General features: G+C 38.7%; 1 protein-coding gene across 2 annotated transcripts in view; it reads right to left on the reverse strand.

Moving 5' to 3' along the window:
* Window positions 1-20,380, reverse strand: part of LOC117291616 — a 51,437-nt gene that overhangs the window by 12,126 nt on the left and 18,931 nt on the right. Inside the window, exons 2-3 of one of the 2 annotated variants that reach the window (XM_033773439.1) lie at window positions 12,617-12,866; window positions 5,892-6,020 (exon numbers count right to left, since the gene is read on the reverse strand). In XM_033773439.1, coding sequence (XP_033629330.1) covers window positions 5,892-6,020; window positions 12,617-12,866 — 379 coding nt within the window. Of the gene's footprint in view, window positions 1-5,801; window positions 6,021-12,616; window positions 12,867-20,380 lie in introns of both variants that reach the window. The other variant, XM_033773438.1, reaches the window with a different exon arrangement.

The following is a 20,380-nucleotide window of genomic DNA, read 5'->3' on the forward strand; positions in this document are numbered from 1 at the left end:
TGTCTCTTAGTAATAAGTGTAACTGGGTTCATTAGAACATTACACTGCACAAGGGTAACACCCAATCCAAATGACAAAGCAATAATGGTTAAAGTGTTTTGCCTAAGTGTCAAGACCGGGACTCGAACCCACACTCCGCTGCTCAGAAACACCAGGGCTTGAGTCTGGTGCCCTTAGCCACGACACACATTTAAGTTACTTTCCTATCCTTATTACTGTTGATTTACTCTCCTGCCTAAATGGCTCATTCCACATAAGTCAAGAGAAGTCAACAGGAGACTGAGGAGACCGAGTCTACAGTACACAAGCCGTCTGCTGCCGTGCGTATGCGTATACATTCATGGGATTTCCTAATAATACCAGCTGTACATGTACATCAACAAGAAACACTCAATACTAGCCTAGAGAGTATGGCACTTTGTGGGAGTCTAGGATACCTGAGTGTAGTGAACACAATCAGATAGTGACAGACAACCTACATGTATCAAACTATTATATACTTCAACGAAGTCTCTCCAAAGAACGTTTCAAAAGTTGTTTCATGAAAAAAACTAAAAATATAAACAAAATCAAGAATTAATGCTGAAAGGATTAATATTTCCAGGACAGTTTCCTTCATTTGTCTTTTGTCATTCTTTAAATAGAGAGTCAAGGATACATTTACATGAACTTGAAATTGTGTATCAACTCATCCAAATTTAACCTCTGTGTTTGTGTTTATAATTTGAGCTTGATGTATTTCCCTGGTATGGAATCCTGCTCAAACACTGCCAACCCAAGATTACTTCATTTCCTGCACTGCAAACTGACTGATGTTGTTTCTACAGTGGGAGAGTGGTCGGTCATGTGTTCATTATACCTAATCCCAACTCATTGGTGAATTCTGTCATGTTGCGTGCGGTTTATGCATCATACCAGAACTAATTAGGACAACGGTGACATTCTGGCTGGCCACTTGTGGCTAGAAATCAAGCGGGGAATACCTGTAAACAGGGATGGCATTTTCACCACACATAAAACCCATTTGACAATGACACTGACATTATACGTCAACAGTTAAATTCAGACAGGCTATCCGCCACTACTTGGAGCAATGCTTAGGCTGATCTTGAATTAGCGGCTGCAGCTATGGCTACAACTGTTGTTAAGAGTGTTGCTATTAAGGAGGCTTCAAGGCATGACATGGAAAACAAGGGTTAGCCGTAGCAGTAACCACTACTTCGACACAACCCCAACAATGGCCTTTTTCCCCATCCCCGGCTTAGGCTCTGGCTTCCGGTCATGCAAAATGTGCAATATTGGTGACAGAGCCAAAGCCGGAGCTGAAGCCAAAGCCAGAGCTAGGTTTTGGAATAGGCCCAATGTGTTATTGAGACCCCTATCATCTAGGGCCATCTTGAGTCAAGTTCCCTGAGACTTTAATGAGGATTACTCTGTCATACACGAAAAGAGACCAGACTAATCCTTCACATCCAACCTCACTTTGACTGCACGAAAGGCAGTGGGAAGAGCAAGCTATCCAAGATGGCCGAGCATTGACTCATTCGGGAATCTGTAAATAACCCCTCTGATTGATTATTCAAACATTGAACAGGTTCGTTGGAGAAAAAAAAATATACAAGGATGTGAAGTTTGAAAATGGAGCAATTTGTGAGTTGGAAGCATGCTATTTCTAAGCGATTATTCATAATACACTAAGAGTGCATTTCCTCTCATTTCCTGTTAACTTAGACCACTAAATTTAATTACAATTAGTTGTAGCGTGGACTGCTAGTAGATTAGTGCGTATCCAGTTTTACAATCGTATGTGTTTTGCTTGCTCGTGAGATGTGCCCAACATAATCACACCAGCTGAGCAAGCAGGAATAGGATTTATGAGTTATACTCGGAAGCATTTTGTGTTTGTGTTTGTAAACAATCTTCAGTTGGGATTCTGTAAACATTGATCTATCCTGATCGACGTCAACAATTTATGAATGTACCGTATTACAATCATGGAAGTGATGAATGTTCTAATACCAGTTGACACCCCACATGCTCCTGAGTAATCGCCTTCAGTTTTTGTCTTTCTTGGTTGTTTTTTAAACCCTTGTTGAAGACCCTGCTCATCGGGTCCAAACGTGAGGCTGATTACAAATTTGTATTGGTGGTTTCTAAATACCAATGTTTACCCATTTTACCAACGCACGTGAAATGTCTCTTATACATGATTTACATATGTAAATTCTGGTCTTTAAGATTAACAAAATAAATAATGTTGAAAAAGACTGCCAGAAATTGTCGGCATATTGGTAGCATTCTTTTTCTAATCGTCCTCCCATTATATACATACATGTACATTCATTAGGACTGATACTTCACCAAGGCAATGAAGGCAACTGCCCCAACGCCCCATGTCACCGCCTTTGTGCCCTTTGGAAATATTTCAGTTCCTTCATTGAGATATATAGGATTTGGGGCATTGCATGGTGAGGTATCAATACATATTTGGTTTGCGGTAACACCATTTGTGTTTCTACTTGCCAGGTAGAGTTTGTTCTTAGAGAACTGTTTGCTTTATTCTACTGCTGTGGAGAAGAATAAAAGCAAGACAGTTCTCTAAGAACAAACTCTACCTGTAAAGTAGAAACACACATGGTATTACCGCAAACCAAATATATATTCATTGAGATACCCTTTACTAAGTAAAAAACAACCTTGCCCTTTACAATAGCGGAGTACACATTCATCTACAGGAGCTTGTCAGGCTTGTTCATGTTAATGATAATAAACATACTGTGATGTATGCCTCCTCTTTGCCTTTTTCCATCAATTTATTTGGAGTACAAAGCTGATCATTTCTCTAGGCAGATAATCTAATTGATGTGCTATGTCCGCAACATACATTAAGTTAATGTATATTTTACAATTTGCTTCTTTAGGTTGGAAATGGTAAATAACAAAGCTGAGAGCTTCAAATAATGTCATTTTTTCTTAAGGACTAAGTAACCAATAATTTATCAAAACTCAATGTTGGGCAAAAGTTTTGAAAACAAATCTAGAGTGAAGGTCTTTTGGGGGCCGAGATAGGGAAGGGTGGACTGAATAACCTAGGGCCCTTTCTAATGCTTGGCTAAAGATCGCACGACCAGTTTTCAGGAAGGGAAAGAGATTTCGTTAGGGTGTTATTTTGAATTTTTTTGAATTGTTTTTTTTGGGGGGGGGGGGGGGTGGGGAGTCGCCACTTGTAAAAACAAGTCAACAATTAATGTGTCCATATGATTAATTTATCACCAATAAATGGTGCATGAAAGTGTGAAGCCTGCTGGTACACACTAAACTGCTGAATAGTCAACACAAACCTGGTGCATTCTAGTCAACTTGATTAATCCATCCATAATGAGTTCTAAGAAAAACTGCAGCTCAACTCTCAATCCCAAGTCAATATTAAGTCAGTCCAATCTTCAATCCCGTTTCTGTTTTTCTTCCCAAGGAGCATATAATTGCTATACCGCCCACTCCCAGCGTTCTCAGATTTCATGTAAGAAATTTAAAGTGCACACAACGCGGAGATACTACAGTGACCCTGATGTATTCCTAGTGGAGTTCTGTACAAGTTATTACAGGAGATACTACAGTGACCCTGATGTATTCCTAGTGGAGTTCTGTACAAGTTATTACGCATGAACGTGTAGGTGTGGATCAAAACGACTATTGACAAAATGTTTGACTCTTGGACTCTGCACAAGCGGATGATGCACAGAGGTCAAAAGGCGGAATATTTGAGAGTCAAACAATATGACATTCTCTTTGCTATGTTTGACTTTATGTTCACAGACTTACACCTTAGTTGACATACTGTAGTATTTGGTAAAGGATTTTGATACCTTTTGTAGATCAAGTTTTTGGCCACGACATGAATCCATAATCACTGTGAATGAAGATGTATGTAATAAGCCTATACGTGTAGAAGTTTCAGCTTCATATAGTCGGCGAGTTTTAGAGAAAAAAAATTGTGAAAATGACAGGGCAATGTTCTCAGGAGAGTAGCGTAAATCTATTTTACATGCTACAGTAATTTTCTTGACATTTTTAAGGGAAGCTTTCTACTATCATTATCTTTTAAAACCTTGTAAGTTTAATGTAAATCTGCGAACATTCGTGCTTTGTGTTAGACTAAAAGTACCCAAATCTTTTAAAGTGCAAATTGTTCACATCCATCAATCAATCAATCAATCATAGAAAGCGCCTATGTCAAAGGTTTGCTCATAGACACTGAGGCACAGAAGAAATAAATAAGTCATTGATGGTGGCACTCTCAAAACAAGTGGGCTTTCAGAAGTGTCTTGATGATATGTTAAAGGATGTTTTGATCCATTGTGTACACACAGAGCTGCTAACATTTGCATAATTCAATCAGGACATTTTGTACTACAAACATGGAGATACTTGGAATTTTACATTCAACATTATCGGGAAAAAGTTTATGTGGTTTTCACCCAGAACATGAGTATAATTAAGCAATGTATACTCCATACTTTCCCAAGTTCTGTAAAAGAAAGTTCATAGGCAAATCTTTATGGTGGAATTCGAACCCTAATCTTTGTATTGCTAAATCACATGTTATGCCAAGATTTCAAATACTATTCAGAAATTTGTGACATAAAAATCAAACTTACTTCAAGGAAAACCACATAGAGAACTTATGTTTGTATCTAAATATGAAATGAATCTACATACAATATCTTTCCCCTTCCTGTTTGTATCATACACGTATGTGTGAACATGTTACTTCCTACTTTCAAAACAAGCTTCCGTTTGGTCTGACTTCCCTGTTGCATTGATAGAGGGACCACCCTGGGTAAGCCCCGACAATCATACCTGGACCCAATTTCATTGAGTTGCTGAAGCACAAAAACTAGCTTAGCACAACAACATTATGCTTACCAGAATATAAGGTGAACAACCAAAATACCATTTCTGACTGGTATCCTGCTCATTTTTGCCAAGCTCAAATGTGTAGGCAATACTGTCTGCAAAAGCAGCTCTATGAAATTGGGTACTGGTAAGCGGCGAATAGTTGCTCATTCTGTCAACAGCGAATGCTTGCCCGTTCTGCTCTGACTGTCCTGGGCCAATTTTCTTGGCTCTGCTTACCGTAAGCACAGAATCAGCGCTTACGGAAGCGGGGAATTCCATGCTTACGGCAAGTATATTTCACGGGTTAGCGGCGAATTTTGGCTTCTGCGCGTGCGTAGTCACGCTACTAGGGATTCCCCGACTGCCCTGTTGCATTGATAAAGGGACCAACCTGAGTATGACCTGACAATCGTACCTTGTAAGCAGCGAATAGTTGCCCATTCCGCTCTGACCGCCCTGTTGTATTGATAAAGTATGACCTGACAATCGTACCTTGTAAGCAGCAAATAGTTGCCCATTCCGCTCTGACCGCCCTGTTGTATTGATAAAGTATGACCTGACAATCATACCTTGTAAGCAGCGAATAGTTGCCCATTCTGCTCTGACTGCCCTGTTGCATTGTGAGAGGAAACAACCTGGGTATGAACTGACAATCATACCTGATCAGCAGCGAATAGTTGCCCATTCTGCCCTGTTGCATTGATAAAGAGACCAACCCGAGTATGACCTGACAATCGTACCTGGTCAGCAGCGAATAGTTGCCCATTCTGCCCTGTTGCATTGATAAAGAGACCAACCCGAGTATGACCTGACAATCGTACCTGATCAGCAGCGAATAGTTGCCCATTTTGCCCTGTTGCATTGATAAAGAGACCAACCCGAGTATGACCTGACAATCGTACCTGATCAGCAGCGAATAGTTGCCCATTCTGCCCTGACTGCCCTGTTGCATTGTGAGAGGAAACAACCTGGGTATGACCTGACAATCGTACCTGGTCAGCAGCGAATGCTTGCCCATTCTCAGTTTCCTTCCAGGCCTGGATGGCTCGCTTCTTGACCGGTTTCAACATCACGGGGGATGAGTCTCTACCCTCAGATTCTGACTGTACTGTCATTAATGACTGCAAGGAGTAGGAAGACAAAAATGAAAGAAACAAAAGTTTAACATTTGTTAATGCAAACACTTGTTAATGCCAACAAAATCACAGGCATACATCTCAGATGGGATTCAAACCCACAACCTTTGCAATTCTAGAGCAGTGTCTAACCAACTAGACCATCAAGTTTACTTGGTAGCTAGAGGCAGTTTGAATCCTATGTTTTAGCAGCAGGTACCGCAACAACTTAAATCATATATTTGTTTAGTTATTTTTTTATAGTATACAGTGCTGATACATCCCTGATGCAAATTCTTATTTCTCTAGAAATGGCAAAATAATTAATTTCAAGGTAATATTCTTGGAAGTGTTCCCAGTTAACATCACAGAAAAGCACAAAACAAAACACCCCCCCCCAAAAAAAAAAAAAAAAAAAAAAAAAACTAAATACAACTCTACTGATTATTTTAAATCCTCATATAAATTTATTTATATGCACCCTGTACTCAAACATATTTTATCTGATAGTAATATTTAACCAAAGTTATACTTTGTACCGCCGGCAAATACAGGGTCTTTACAAGTAGGGCAGGTTCGAGAGTGTTAATTTTCGTGAAAACAATGCTGACAAAATAAAATCTCTGCTAATAGAAGGGGGGGGGGGGGGTGCCTGGGTACCATAGCAGGTCGACCGAATACAAGAAAATCTGTGTCAGTTCAAGAACATGTAGACAATGATGAGTTTCCCAGACATACTTTAAATCGGTTCTGGGTCCACACGTTGTATGACACATTCTTGTGTACTCTCGCACCAACCAGTAGGGTCCTGTTCAGTTGTACAACTTCTGCTACAAAGACGCAACAATCAAGTACATATGTGCTACTTACACTCAGCACTTGTATTTTACACTGGACAGAAGGCATGAGATTTTAACATCTGGCCAGTAAACTCGAGACTTGACAAGTCTGGTGGTCTGGTTTTCGAAAAACAAAACTGAGCACTATGTATCTCCATTCTGAAACAATTTGCGATTGAACAAAGAAGAATTGACTAGATTGGGATTTGAACCATTAACCTCCGGTTGAACGTGCCGGTGCTTTACCAACTGAGCTATCTATCTAACCATGATACAGTGCACTTGAATGTATCACTTGAATATGTTCATCACATTTTGTTATACCTCGGTAACAAATTGTGAAGTTTGATTGGTCGAGAACCAATCACGTGCATGCAACAAAAACGCATGCACCATGGCTAAAAATGCACGCTAACGTAATGCACAGCGCGGCGGGTAACATGAAAAGTGATGTTAACCGGTGTACATCACCTTGATCGTTCCCACCGTTGGTTGATTTCCAGCGCTGTGTACGAAACACAGGCAGGTTTCGACGGAACAGGTGAAGAATTGTTTCTTATTGTAACTATTCGTCTGCTTAACCATGATTAAACTATGCATTACTCCAGCATAATAATGTTTGAAGATGACACCAGAACTTCGAGAAGAGGAATAACAATGTTACCAAGGTATAACAAAACAATTGTTGCACGTTGTGATTTGAGTTCCATGGGTTTTGTACACCCTCGGGTGAAAATGGCACCCATGGCTTCACCTCGGGTGCCATTTTCCCCCTCGGGTGTACAAAACGCCATGGACCCCGTCACAGTGTACAACAATTGTATAATGAACTATTTTATAGTGTACTAGACTCTTTCAAGTCCTTGTTGTCACAATGCACAATTTGTCTGAAGCACTTCTACTTCGTCTGTGCATTTTTATAACAAAGAGCTAGTCTTACAGAATGTGAAATGTTTATTAGACGTCAACATTCGATATCATGTTGATGCTACAATCTATTCACAACAATTACGTTAATACATGTATGTTGACTCTGAGTCTGATAAAATATTGTTCAATTCTGTTGTGTATTGATAAGTATTACCCATAAGACAAATGAAATAACACTTATCTTTGTGCTTGTTTAAATACAAAACCATTTAATACTATGGTGTAGATAGTTTTGTTCTCATTGTGATTCTCGTCTAGTGACAAATTCTCAGGTCCAGTAAAATGTTGAGCAACCATCATTCCTAAAGATATCATTTTTGTGTGTGTATTAAACTCTGTTAAAAGACCTTGTTCAGTTGTAGGACTACTTGAAGCACTTCTTCTTTGTCTTTGTTCAACAAAGAGAGAAATGTTCCTATGGTGTAATCATTGGATACTTTGTGGAAGTGTTGTGGCCGAGCGGTTAAGAGCACCGAATTCAAACTCTGGTGTTTCTGATCAGCAGAGAGTGGATTCAAATCCCCAGCTGTGACACTTGTGTCCTAAAGCAAGACACTTAACCATTGCTTCGTCCTTCGGATGGGATGTAAAGCGGATGGTCCCATGTGTTGTGTAACGCATGTGATATGGTTTTACCATGAATAGCGTACCTAAATGCTTAATAATAATAATAATAATAATAATAAAAGAACCCAGTGCAAGAGAAGGGGTTCGCCCCAATGTTCCTGGCTGTGGCTGCTGTATGCGCCGTAGCACCTTGTAAACCCTTATAAGGTGCTAAATAAGTGGGTCTCAAAATTCATCAGTGCAATAACCTATCTTTGTGAAAGTTTGTGTATACTCGGCGCCTTGTGTACCTTGTTTGGTAGATACATGCGCTATAAAAGACTTCCAAATTACTATACTAAGCAAGAAATACGCATACTGTACAATGCACAATGTCCAGAGTATTTCCAATGACTGTTGCAACATTCTCAAAGCACTTTTTAAGTCTAGGGATGTGTCCGAATTGGCGACTACAGCTAGGGATACAGCTAGATGTCCTTAGCAACACCCTTAGCAACAGCCGCAGCCATAGCTGTAGATACCAATTCAGATACAGCCTATAAAGACTATTTATCGATTCCACGAAAACATCTAAAATTGATCTATACAAGCCCAGTGTACAGTATGTAGGCCTATCCTATGGTAAAGTTCAAGTAAAACACATGACACCAGTCATAATATTGGGTTCTTGGAAAAAATGTTGGTCAAATCTTCATGAGCACAAGGGATGCCCAACATGTCCATACAGTATGGTGTAGGGTTTAATGGTCTTTTCATTCTATTCAATCACAATTTTTCATTTTTCCCAAGGGCAAAACAAATATTGTAAATCAGACTTTAGTAGGAAGAATATCATGCCTGATGTACACAATATATTTAATATGTACATGTAGCAAGATGAATGTCAGTTAAGCCCGAATTTCCATGTAGAAAAATCTTGCAATTTTTTTTCCCAACACAAACTACACTCTTTTCAGATGACCATGTGACACATGAGGATAACACCCACACATGTGAAACTGGGACTAGATCACCGAGGTTCAGGGTCACTCCCACACTAAACCTGATGAGCAATTCAAAGTGAATGTCTCGTACATAACATGTCCATGTATGCTCAGAGAATCTAAACCTGTAGCTAGTGTCACATGGATTAACACAGAAAACACAGACAAATAATAAGGTATCTGACATGGGCCTAATTTCATAAAGTCTGTAAAGCACAAAATCATGCTTTACGCACAGAATAGTGCAGCTTAGAATAAACAGGTTTTGAGCCAACATTACATTAAGTTTGCATTGTTGGGCTGGTGACCTACTTGATTTTAGCTTAGCGAAGACATTTGTCAAGCAACTTTATGAAATTGGGCCCTGGGCCTTATTTCATAAGGCACCAATGGAGTCAGTTGGTAAAGTTGCCCGATACCTCACAACGAGGAGGCAACGAAGGCGATTGCCTCCATGCCCCTGGTCATTGTCTTGGTGCCCTTGAACAGCTCCAGAAGAAATGTACAGTTTCCTCATATACGTGGACATGTAGGGTACCCATTACCAAGGAGAAAATGCCTTGGTGCCCTTACAGGCCTGTTTTTGTTCACTTTCTGTTTTGGCCACATAAAATTTAAAAAATGGTTAATCGTCCCCGCCAGACTGTTCAAAAATCCCCGACCCCATTTTTTTTTTCCCATGTCTGGATATCTCTTTAACTTTTACTGCCCAGATTTTTCAGCTGAAATTTGTTTTCAAAATGTACAGGTTTGAAAAGATGTTTAAAGAAGGTTTTTATTCATGTTGGCAAAGCAAGAACAATTCTTCAAATATTTACTTGGGCTACACAGTGCTTAGTTGTTTGAAAAAGTTTACAGAAAATGTAAGGAGTTAAATTTGTTTGACAAAACTATTGAAAACATCAAAAACACACAAACCCTCTGTTTTATAGAGATTGTGATGATTTCTTTATTCTCGATTTCATATTTGGCATGTCAACAAAACTTCCAAAAAAAAACTCCCTCCCTCCCCCATACGCACAACAAAAAAAAAGCGATCAACAATGTGGCCTTATAGTGTATTTTTTAGACACAAACACAGTTGGTCCACAGCTGGTACATTAATCCGTAGGTAGTAGGTTCAAGTCCCACTCGAGTCAATTTGTCAGTTTCCCTTGTGGTTTATTACTTGTTTTATACAAGTATAAAAATTGATGACCAATGAACATCTGCATCCCAAGCACCAAAACTTTGAGATGCTACATGTACATGTATACATATTAATAATAATAATAATTTATCAAAGTCTTATATAGCGCATGTATCTACCAAACAAGGTACTCGAGTACTCAAGGCGCTGAGTATATACAAACTTTCAGAAAGATAGGTTATTGCAGTGATGAATTTTGAGACCCAACTAGTTAACACCTTGTAAGGGTTTACAAGGTGCTACGGCGCATTAAGCAGCCACAGCCAGGAACACCGGGCCGAACCCCTTCTCTTTTCGATAAGTGCACCAGGTTCTTTTACATGCGTTACACAACACATGGGACCAACAGCTTTACGTCCCATCCGAAAGACGAAGCAATGGTCAAGTGGCTTGCTTAAGAACACAAGTGTAACGGCTGGGGATTTGAACCCACACTCTGCTGATCAGAAACACCAGAGTTTGAATTCGGTGATCTTAACCGCTCGGCCAGGACACTTCCACATATTCTCCTTCCATTCTGGAGTTGACCTTGATACAGATGTACAACCTGGATCAGTTTCATTTTTTTTCTTCCCGTTGAACCTTCCTGGGGGAAAACCCAGGAGTTTTGACTGTTTCAACCTTGATTGTTTTTTAACAACTACAGGAAGTTATTGTTGGAAAGTTTCAACTAGTTCAAGGAGTTTTTTAAGCACAGGGTGGCCAGTAGTATGAAACAAGAAACTTAGATACCTGAACAACTGAAGTAAAAAAAGGAATTGTTTCTAGGACAATAAAAAATACTGAACATAAACTTGAAAAAAGCATCATGGCTGGAAAGAGTGTTTCCTAAGCTTCAGAATGATACATAACTCGTCGACATGTACCATTCAAACAAGCAATAGTTAACAAAATGTTTTTCCTAGGCAATTTTCTGTGCCTAAACGGCAAAAATTCCCTCAGTTCAAACCTGTGTGCTGTTGATGCACAGCATTCTTCATCAACTCTTCCTCTGAAAATTTATACTACCATAAAAGTGAATTTCCAGCCAAAACATTGATCAAAATCGTCATGAATCTCGGCGAAACATTTGTGTGACTGCAGCTATATTGAAGCAAAGGATTATGGGATATGTTTCTGGTCTAAAGATGGCGTAAGGGGTTAAACCATGGCGAGCGAAAAAAGGCAAAAATGCACTACAGTCAAAAGCATTGGTCAACAGCATTGATTTTTCTTTACTATTTGATTTGTTTGTTTTGGGTGTTTTGGGTTTATGTCGCTTGGGAGTTATTCCTGGTCATTGAACTCTGACCTTGCACTTTTTCACGATAATATTGAACTTCTGTATCTCCAGTTTGGAATGTCAGTTGAAGATTAATTTATTTTATTAATAATAATATCATTATATATTTCTGGTAATGGAACCAAGGAACCCTCACAACTGACCTTTAAAGGGTGTATGTATTTTTTGTAGGACAAAAAACACAATATCTACAGATTTACACTAAACTTACAGTTTGAAGATAATGATAGTAGAAAGCTTCCCTGAAAATATTAGTTGCTGAGGTGCTGTAGTTTTTTTGAAATAAATAAAACAATGTCATGAAAATAATTTTTGTCTCAGTGATCATGAGACGAAAATTATTTTTGGATGCAAAAACGTATTTTCATGACATAGTTTTACTCATTTCTCAAAAACTACAGCACCTCAGCAACTAATATTTTAAGGTAAGCTTTCTACTATCATTATCTTCAAACCGTGTAAGTATACTGTAAATCTGTTGACATTGCGTTTTGTGTTACAAAAAGTACCCAAATCCTTTAATCACTGTAGCTCACAAGTCTCATGAGACCTGGAAACAAAGGTGCTTGCTATGTGAACCAGAAACATCCAGGTTAACCCCTACCCTTACACTGTAGCTCACAAGTCTCATGAGACCTGGAAACAAAGGTGCTTGCTATGTGAACCAGAAACATCCAGGTTAACCCCTACCCTTACACTGTAGCTCACAAGTCTCATGAAACCTGGAAACAAAGGTGCTTGCTATGTGAACCAGAAACATCCAGGTTAACCCCTACCCTTACACTGTTTACTGACTGCCAATTTAAACCCACCTTTAAGTTGTCTGTTTGAATGGTGCGTCCTCCAACCTCTTCGCCATATTGTGAGTTATCCGTCCCCAGCCCAAGGTAGTATTTCCCTTTGCGGGAGTGACCAGGGAATGCCTTGCGTACCACCACACTGATTTCCTGGTCCGTTACAGGACTGTTGAACTCCCTGAAGAGTAGCTGGCGTATGTCCTCACGGTAGGTTTTTAAACTGGATGGACCATTAATAGGACCTTCTCGGAGTTTTGTCTTGAGCCTGCAAATAAAAAAAACAAATTAAGTTGTTTTAAGTAAGTTGTCCGGGCGGTCCAAATTGGATGGACCATTTACGGTAACTTCTTAAAGCCATTGGACCCTTTCGGTTCAGAAAAATAAATAAAAGTAAACAGATTTACAAATAACTTACAGGGTTTACAGAAGGCAATGGTGAAAGACTTCTCTTGAAATATTATTCCACGAAATGCTTTACTTTTTGAGAAAACAGGAAAATTTTATAAATTATCGTTAACGAGAATTACGGATTTCTTTTAAACACATGTCATGACACGGCGAAACGCGCAGAAACAAGGGTGGGTTTTTCTCCCGACTCCACTGACCGATTGAGCCTAAATTTTCACAGGTTTGTTATTTGATATAGAAGTTGTGGTACACAAAGTGTGGGCCTTGGACAACACTGTTTACCAAAAGGGTCCAATGGCTTTAAGCAGGGATGCCAGTGGCTCTTTCCTTCAGAGCCTGAAAAAAATGTTTTGAAGGAAAAGGGGTCACCGCCCCCCCCCCTTCCCTCAGACCAAAAAACTATAAAAAACAAAACAGCACTTTTTTTACTAAAACATAAAGAAAAAGAAAATTCTGACACCTCCCCTCCCCCCCCCCCCCCTCTTGCAAAAAAGGCAGGCATTGTCTGATTTTAGTCTCGAATTTTCCATTTTTATATATCACAAATTTCAAAACGTAAAAAAAAAAGTCAAAAATAAATTTGAGATTTTTTTTTCATTTTTGGATGATCTTACCCTCTTATTTCTGCCTTTAGAGTACTTTATTTTTGTCAACCATGTTGATGGGTTCGTAATGTGAGGATCGGTTGCATAAAAAAACTTCTTTAGCAATTGAAATTTTCGATCAGTGTCAGACAATCATATCTCCAAAAGTAAAGCACCTACCGAGATAATATTTACATCATTTTGAAGCTCTTGACATAGCCCACATTTGATAACATAAAATCAAAAGATTTCCACTCACCACCGAAAAAATACATCAAATTGATGTAAATATTATCTCGGTAGGTGTTTTACTTTTGGAGATATGATTGTCCAAACATAGCAGGTCATGCTAATTAGTCAAAAGTTCGTTAAGCCGTATCTCCCAAAATAATGATCCGAATTAAATAAAATTTGGGATTTGGGCATTTCTCAGGGAGTCCAATCAGCACATCGAATTTCATTTAAATCAGTGAGGGTCAGGTCCAAAAGCGTGTTGAATTGACACGGAAAAACCCACCTGCCATCTTGGAAGTGGTCGAGTTGACGAGTTGACAGCGAGTTGACGGCAGATATTATTTTATATATTATTTTCTCCGGCCAGATGAATTACGGAGCGCCGGAAATTTGTTTTCAATAAAATGTATTTCTCCGGCCAAATGAAATACGGAGTTTGTGCGAGTCTAGACGTCTATGCAATGTTGCCATTCCAGGTGGATACAACTGAATGTGCTCGATGCACTTTCCATGAGGGATTGCCAGAATCATGCCAGCGTGAAACTGCATTTGCCCACAATGAATCATTGATTAAACCAATCAATTAACAACATGCAACAGGTATAGCATAAATTGTACATGAACAATAGTTCAAAAAGAAAATAACCCAAATGCATTATTGACATTCCACAAACACATTTTTATATTGTACCCAGTCGGCATTAACTGGAGTGGCAGAATATTGAACACATTTTTTATAATTATGTCCACTTTTTATTTATTTTAAACTACATATTGTAATGACTTTGTAAATTGACCTTCGGGTCACAAAGTTTGTAATTTTAACATTTCAAAAATATGCTGACAAGATTCCCAAGACGCAGTGGGAGCTGATCAAGATGGATAAATCATGACATAAGAGGGCGCACTATTATCTGCTATCAATCATTATATAACTGACATATACAGATCCTTGTCATTTGATTGGTGGAACTTACTTCACGTGACATTCACTATTACTCCCATCCGCACCGGCGATCAAAAAGACCTATTCGCCCATGGGGAATAGCATTTCCCATTCAACAGTTAGGATCATCCTCGTTCCCAATGTTTTTGGGCAGTACAGCGCCGCCGCGCCGCTGCTAAACCAAAGGAGCACCTGTGCAAAAGGTTGTGATCCGATTGCTATTAAATTTGTGCATTGTTGCCGCTACGCGGCGCTATATGATTTTTGGTTGTTTGTTCCGAACCAGTAATTCGATGATTTTTCATAATGTTATACATACATCAAATGACACGGAATATGTCAGTTATATAAAACAAATATTGAGTGGCTTTAATACGTGGAACATAAGGACTGTTCCGTTTCACTCGGCTTCGCCTCATGAAATGGAACAGTCCAAATTTTACCTTGCGATAATATTCCTCCCATTCCACTCTGAGCCACTCAATATTTGTATACTGACGTCTTGGGCCAAGACTAGGTCAAGCTTGCCTGCTGAGCAGAGATAATAATCTTGTAATGCACATTGATCTACATGTTGTAGCTACATGTGTACACAGACATGTGGCTGACAGACTAGGAAGTTTGGCTACAGCGAGGCCCAATTCCTCATCTTCTCCTATTTACAACAAATTGTTTGGACTTAACAAATATTGGAATGCCCGAACAAGTGATACACACTTGTCGTTTTTGCCTAATGGCCCCAATCCTTCTAAAACCAGGCGATTGCATCCATACCCACTGTTCATTGCCTTGGTGCCCTTCAAATGCTCCAGTAGAAATTTACAAATCCCTCATAAGGTGCTCTTTAAAGGCAGTGGACACTATTTATAATTATCATTCATCAGTCTTCTCACTTGGAGGATCTCAACATAATGCATAAAACAACCAACCTGTTTGAGCTCAATTAGTGCTCGTCCAAGTTAGGAGATAATAATGCATAAAACAACCAACCTGTTTGAGCTCAATTAGTGGTCGTCCAAGTTAGGAGATAATAATGCATAAAACAACCAACCTGTTTGAGCTCAATTAGTGGTCGTCCAAGTTAGGAGATAACATAATGCATAAAACAACCAACCTGTTTGAGCTCAATTAGTGGTCGTCCAAGTTAGGAGATAATAATGCATAAAACAACCAACCTGTTTGAGCTCAATTAGTGCTCGTCCAAGTTAGGAGATAATAATGCATAAAACAACCAACCTGTTTGAGCTCAATTAGTGCTCGTCCAAGTTAGGAGATAATAATGCATAAAACAACCAACCTGTTTGAGCTCAATTAGTGCTCGTCCAAGTTAGGAGATAATAATGCATAAAACAACCAACCTGTTTGAGCTCAATTAGTGGTCGTCCAAGTTAGGAGATAATAATGCATAAAACAACCAACCTGTTTGAGCTCAATTAGTGGTCGTCCAAGTTAGGAGATAATAATGCATAAAACAACCAACCTGTTTGAGCTCAATTAGTGCTCGTCCAAGTTAGGAGATAATAATGCATAAAACAACCAACCTGTTTGAGCTCAATTAGTGGTCGTCCAAGTTAGGAGATAATAATGAAAGAAAAACACCCTTGTCACACGAAGTTGTGTGCTTTCAGATGCTTGATTTTGAGACCTCAAAATCAAATTCGTGGAAAACTACTTTTTGTGTAAAAACCACGTCACTTCAGAGGGAGCCGTTTCTCACAATGTTTTATACTATCAACAGCTCCCCATTGCTCATTACTGAGTAAGGTTTATGCTAATAATTATTTTGAGTTAATACCAATAGTGTCCACTGCCTTTAACAAGGAGAAAATGCCTTGGTGCCATTGCCCTTTCCAAAACAAAGCAAAAAAACTGCAATCCTTCACTTTGTTAGTTGGATAATGAAGGACTCGGAACTGTAAGGGCTACGAACAATGATGCGTACTATTACAATTATATTCAATGCTCCATTAATTTTAAAACATGCGCAGGTAGTTGTGCTTTACACATAGTGGATAATCGCTGAATTTCAATTACCACCAACAACGACGTACTACACATGGCATCACTCAGCGATCAATCATATATCAACCAGCAGCATTGTCACACCAACACAAAGAGCAGGACAATTGCATGGACAGGTATCAGTTTACAGAACACGCTAACAATCTGTTGACCACGAATAAATGAATAAAAATAAATTAAAAACTATAAATAGTACAAGGCCTGCATAATATACACGCCATACATACATACATCCGGTTCGGGCTTGAAACTTGCAAGTAGGCATATATATTAAAAAGTTGAGCACAAACTGTAAACAAATCGAACTCGGGCCCAATTCCACTGGGCACTTAAACCCAGAGGTCACAGGTTCAAATCCTGCTACAGAAAGAACTTGTTTCTAAATTTCAACCCCAAAATTAATTTAGAATTACTTAGTCAGCTTCCTTTGTGGTATATTATCTGATAAATGACATGAACTGTGTCGAACAGTTGTAGGTTATAGTGTAAACCTGCGCGACATAGAGTGCATCAAGTATACAAAGCTAATAAAATATTAAAATAGAAATATCTGTGACGTGGGAAACACAAAATAGCATGTGTGATTTTGTCATTAACCTCAGTTATTTCCATCTATTTCCATCAAGGTCACACAGTCTTGTTCCCCTCTGGAGAGAAACTATCTCGTCAAAATTCCATTTATTTCTAGGAAATCAAGCTCCCAAGAACGGGACAAACACCTGAGCAAATGGTGAAAGAAAAACATTAGACCATAGAGAAAGGATCTCTTAAGAGTGTATAATGCTTCAAAACCATCAACCCCAAAGAAAAAAAAAAACATCTTTCTTAATTGGACATCCATGGTTTATCCTGTCACAAGTCACAAGCCACAGACTAACACCCAACGTGTTTTCCCAGGTCAGTAAGCTCTAATTCAGTCAACAATACCACCCTCTTCACAACTCATGCGTCTACTTCTTGGAATCCTAGTCCCGATTTAGACACGAATCCCAGACAAACATCAATTGAAACTGTAGATCAAGTTATGTATGGGTTCCCTCACTGTACAAAAACTGCTAGTGCTGGGGGGGGGGGGGGGGGGGGGATGTTGCCTGACGCGAATTCTTAATTTGCTCGATGTTTTTGTTTGTAACTCTCAAAGGGACAAGTTGTTGATGTGAAAGCGTAATGAAACGAGATGATCTGCCTACGCTAGTAATCACTACGCGAATAACAAACCAGGTCGTCAGAGAACTTAAGTGTATGCGGACAGCATCACAGGTTTACTGCGTCAGAGAATGAGATATAACCGGCAACATTGTATTAGACAGTTTTCTTACTGGTTGGCCAAATTAATGAGGGAAAAACAAATGTTAACTAGGGTCAAGGAACTTCTGCGGTTTCTTCTAAATGGGATGTAAGACTGAAATTTCTCTAATTTGTTTTGCACAGTTGGAATGTTATTCGTCATAAGACATATAAATATACCTCTTTCAAGAATGTATTCATGCATCTGTTTTGAAAAGGACAGTGTTTTTTTTATTAATTTCATGGTCGGGTGAACTGAACACATAAACTTTCTCAAAGTGTTTTTAGATCTTCAAGTACAGTGTCTACGTACAAGATCAGTTACTTTTCATAAACTGAATATTTGCTTGAGTTCAGTCAGACAAAAACATATTTATATAAACTACAAGACACTGATCTTGAAAAATACACAAAAAGCTAAATTCATACCAGGATTGCCAACCCCCCCCCCAAAGAAAAAAATATAATAATAATTTAGCAATTTTTTTTTTATTCTTACACGTTTCAACTGGTTTCATTAAAGTTGCAGTCTGTTTTTTATCTGATTTGACCCGAAAATTTAGATTACTTATAATAATAATAAGATTCAGTTGATAAGGTTTCAAGGTGTTGCACAAAACGATAATTGGTACGTACACTGTATGCAGTTAATTAAAACTAACGAATCCCTGCATGGATCTTGACATTATTAGCCCACTTCAAGCCGTGTACAACTAATTTGGATTGTTACATGTACGTGCACATGCACTAGCCTTGGTGAGTGTGCGAACAAGAAAACAAAATCTGTTATGAAACAGCATCATGTGTCAAAATTCATCCTCAGAAAACAAACCTTTAAAAAACAGTCCAAAATGGGCCTGAATGAAACTCTTAAATGCAGTACATGAATTTTTTGTTATTACAAATCAAATGGGTCAATACAAATTGAAGGAGCCTACATTTAAAAAGTACATCATTTCTCAGACAGATGTAGGAACACTGTGTGTAGTTATTGTTGCATAGAATTGTGTGCTTTCAGATGCATGAGAAAGGCCTCATTCCTGAAACCTCTCTCAAATTTGATTTATTTTTTATTTTTTAAATGACCTTTGTCTTTAAAAAACTACATATTCAAATGGGGTTGTTTCTAACACTAATCAAGGAGGAAGCCTCCATGTACTTGTGGTTTTTACAAAGTAAGTTTTCATGGTCGATATTTTGTGGAGTATGTAGTTACAAAAAGGTTAAACCATGCTTTTATGGAAACAGACAGTGGTCATGTGTGGCCCCAGAAGAAAGGGCACTTCACGGAAATATTGGTTGCATCAAGTAGAAAGCCATGTCACCAGGTTATTTGAAGGTCATTTACAGTTCAGAGGTCAAGCGGTGAGGTTATGAAAGAGCACAGTAGAGGTACTTGGCATTGGACTGAAAACAACAGGACGTGCGCACATGTGCGCAATTACAGAAAAACAATTGTATTTCCTGGTAAAAAAAAAAAGAAGGAAAAGATAGTATCATCAAATAGCAGGAAGGATTCCACCATTTGTGTCAAAGAGGATATTTCCATTGAAACTGATTACGGTTGTCTTGAATTACTCAACAGGATTTATGAAATTGTGTTTGTTGCGGTTGGTATCACGGCCTATATTAAAGGGACAGTCAAAATTGTTCATGAAATTGTGTATGTTGCAATTAGTATCACGGCCAATATTAAAGGGACAGTCAAAATTGATCATGAAATTGTGTTCATTGGTGACTTGTATCATGGCCAATATTAAAGGGACAGTCAAAGTTATTTATGAAATTGTGTTCGTTACGATTGGTATAACGACCAATATTAATAGGACAGTCAAAATTGTGCATGAAATTGTGTTTGTTGCGGTTGGTATCACGGCCAATATTAAAGGGACAGTCAAAATGGCTCATGGAATTGTGTTCGTTGCGGTTGTGTGCCAATATTAAAGGGACAGTCATTGAAGCACTCAGAGAGATTTTGTACGGACAGTCAAGGAGATGTTAAACAGCTACCTGAGAGGAATGTTTTCAACAGAAATGGTATTTTTACTTGTTTATAATGCACTTGTTCACCATTTTAATGAAATTTTGATATGTGTACACTTCTGAACTTTTCGTAATTATCGATTAAAAAATCAGGCCCCTACCTAAGGTTTTTGAAAAACTAAAAACACTTCTGCCGTTGAGAGCGGGTGTCAAAGGACAATGCCGCTGACGTCATTTGTGGGAGTTTGCTTTGTTATTACATCCACGCTGCAACAAAGCGGCTTTATCTACTTATGAGGTTTTGAGAGTGATTAC

Source organism: Asterias rubens, chromosome 6 (assembly GCF_902459465.1).
Source record: "Asterias rubens chromosome 6, eAstRub1.3, whole genome shotgun sequence".
Taxonomy (NCBI): Eukaryota; Metazoa; Echinodermata; class Asteroidea; order Forcipulatida; family Asteriidae; genus Asterias; species Asterias rubens.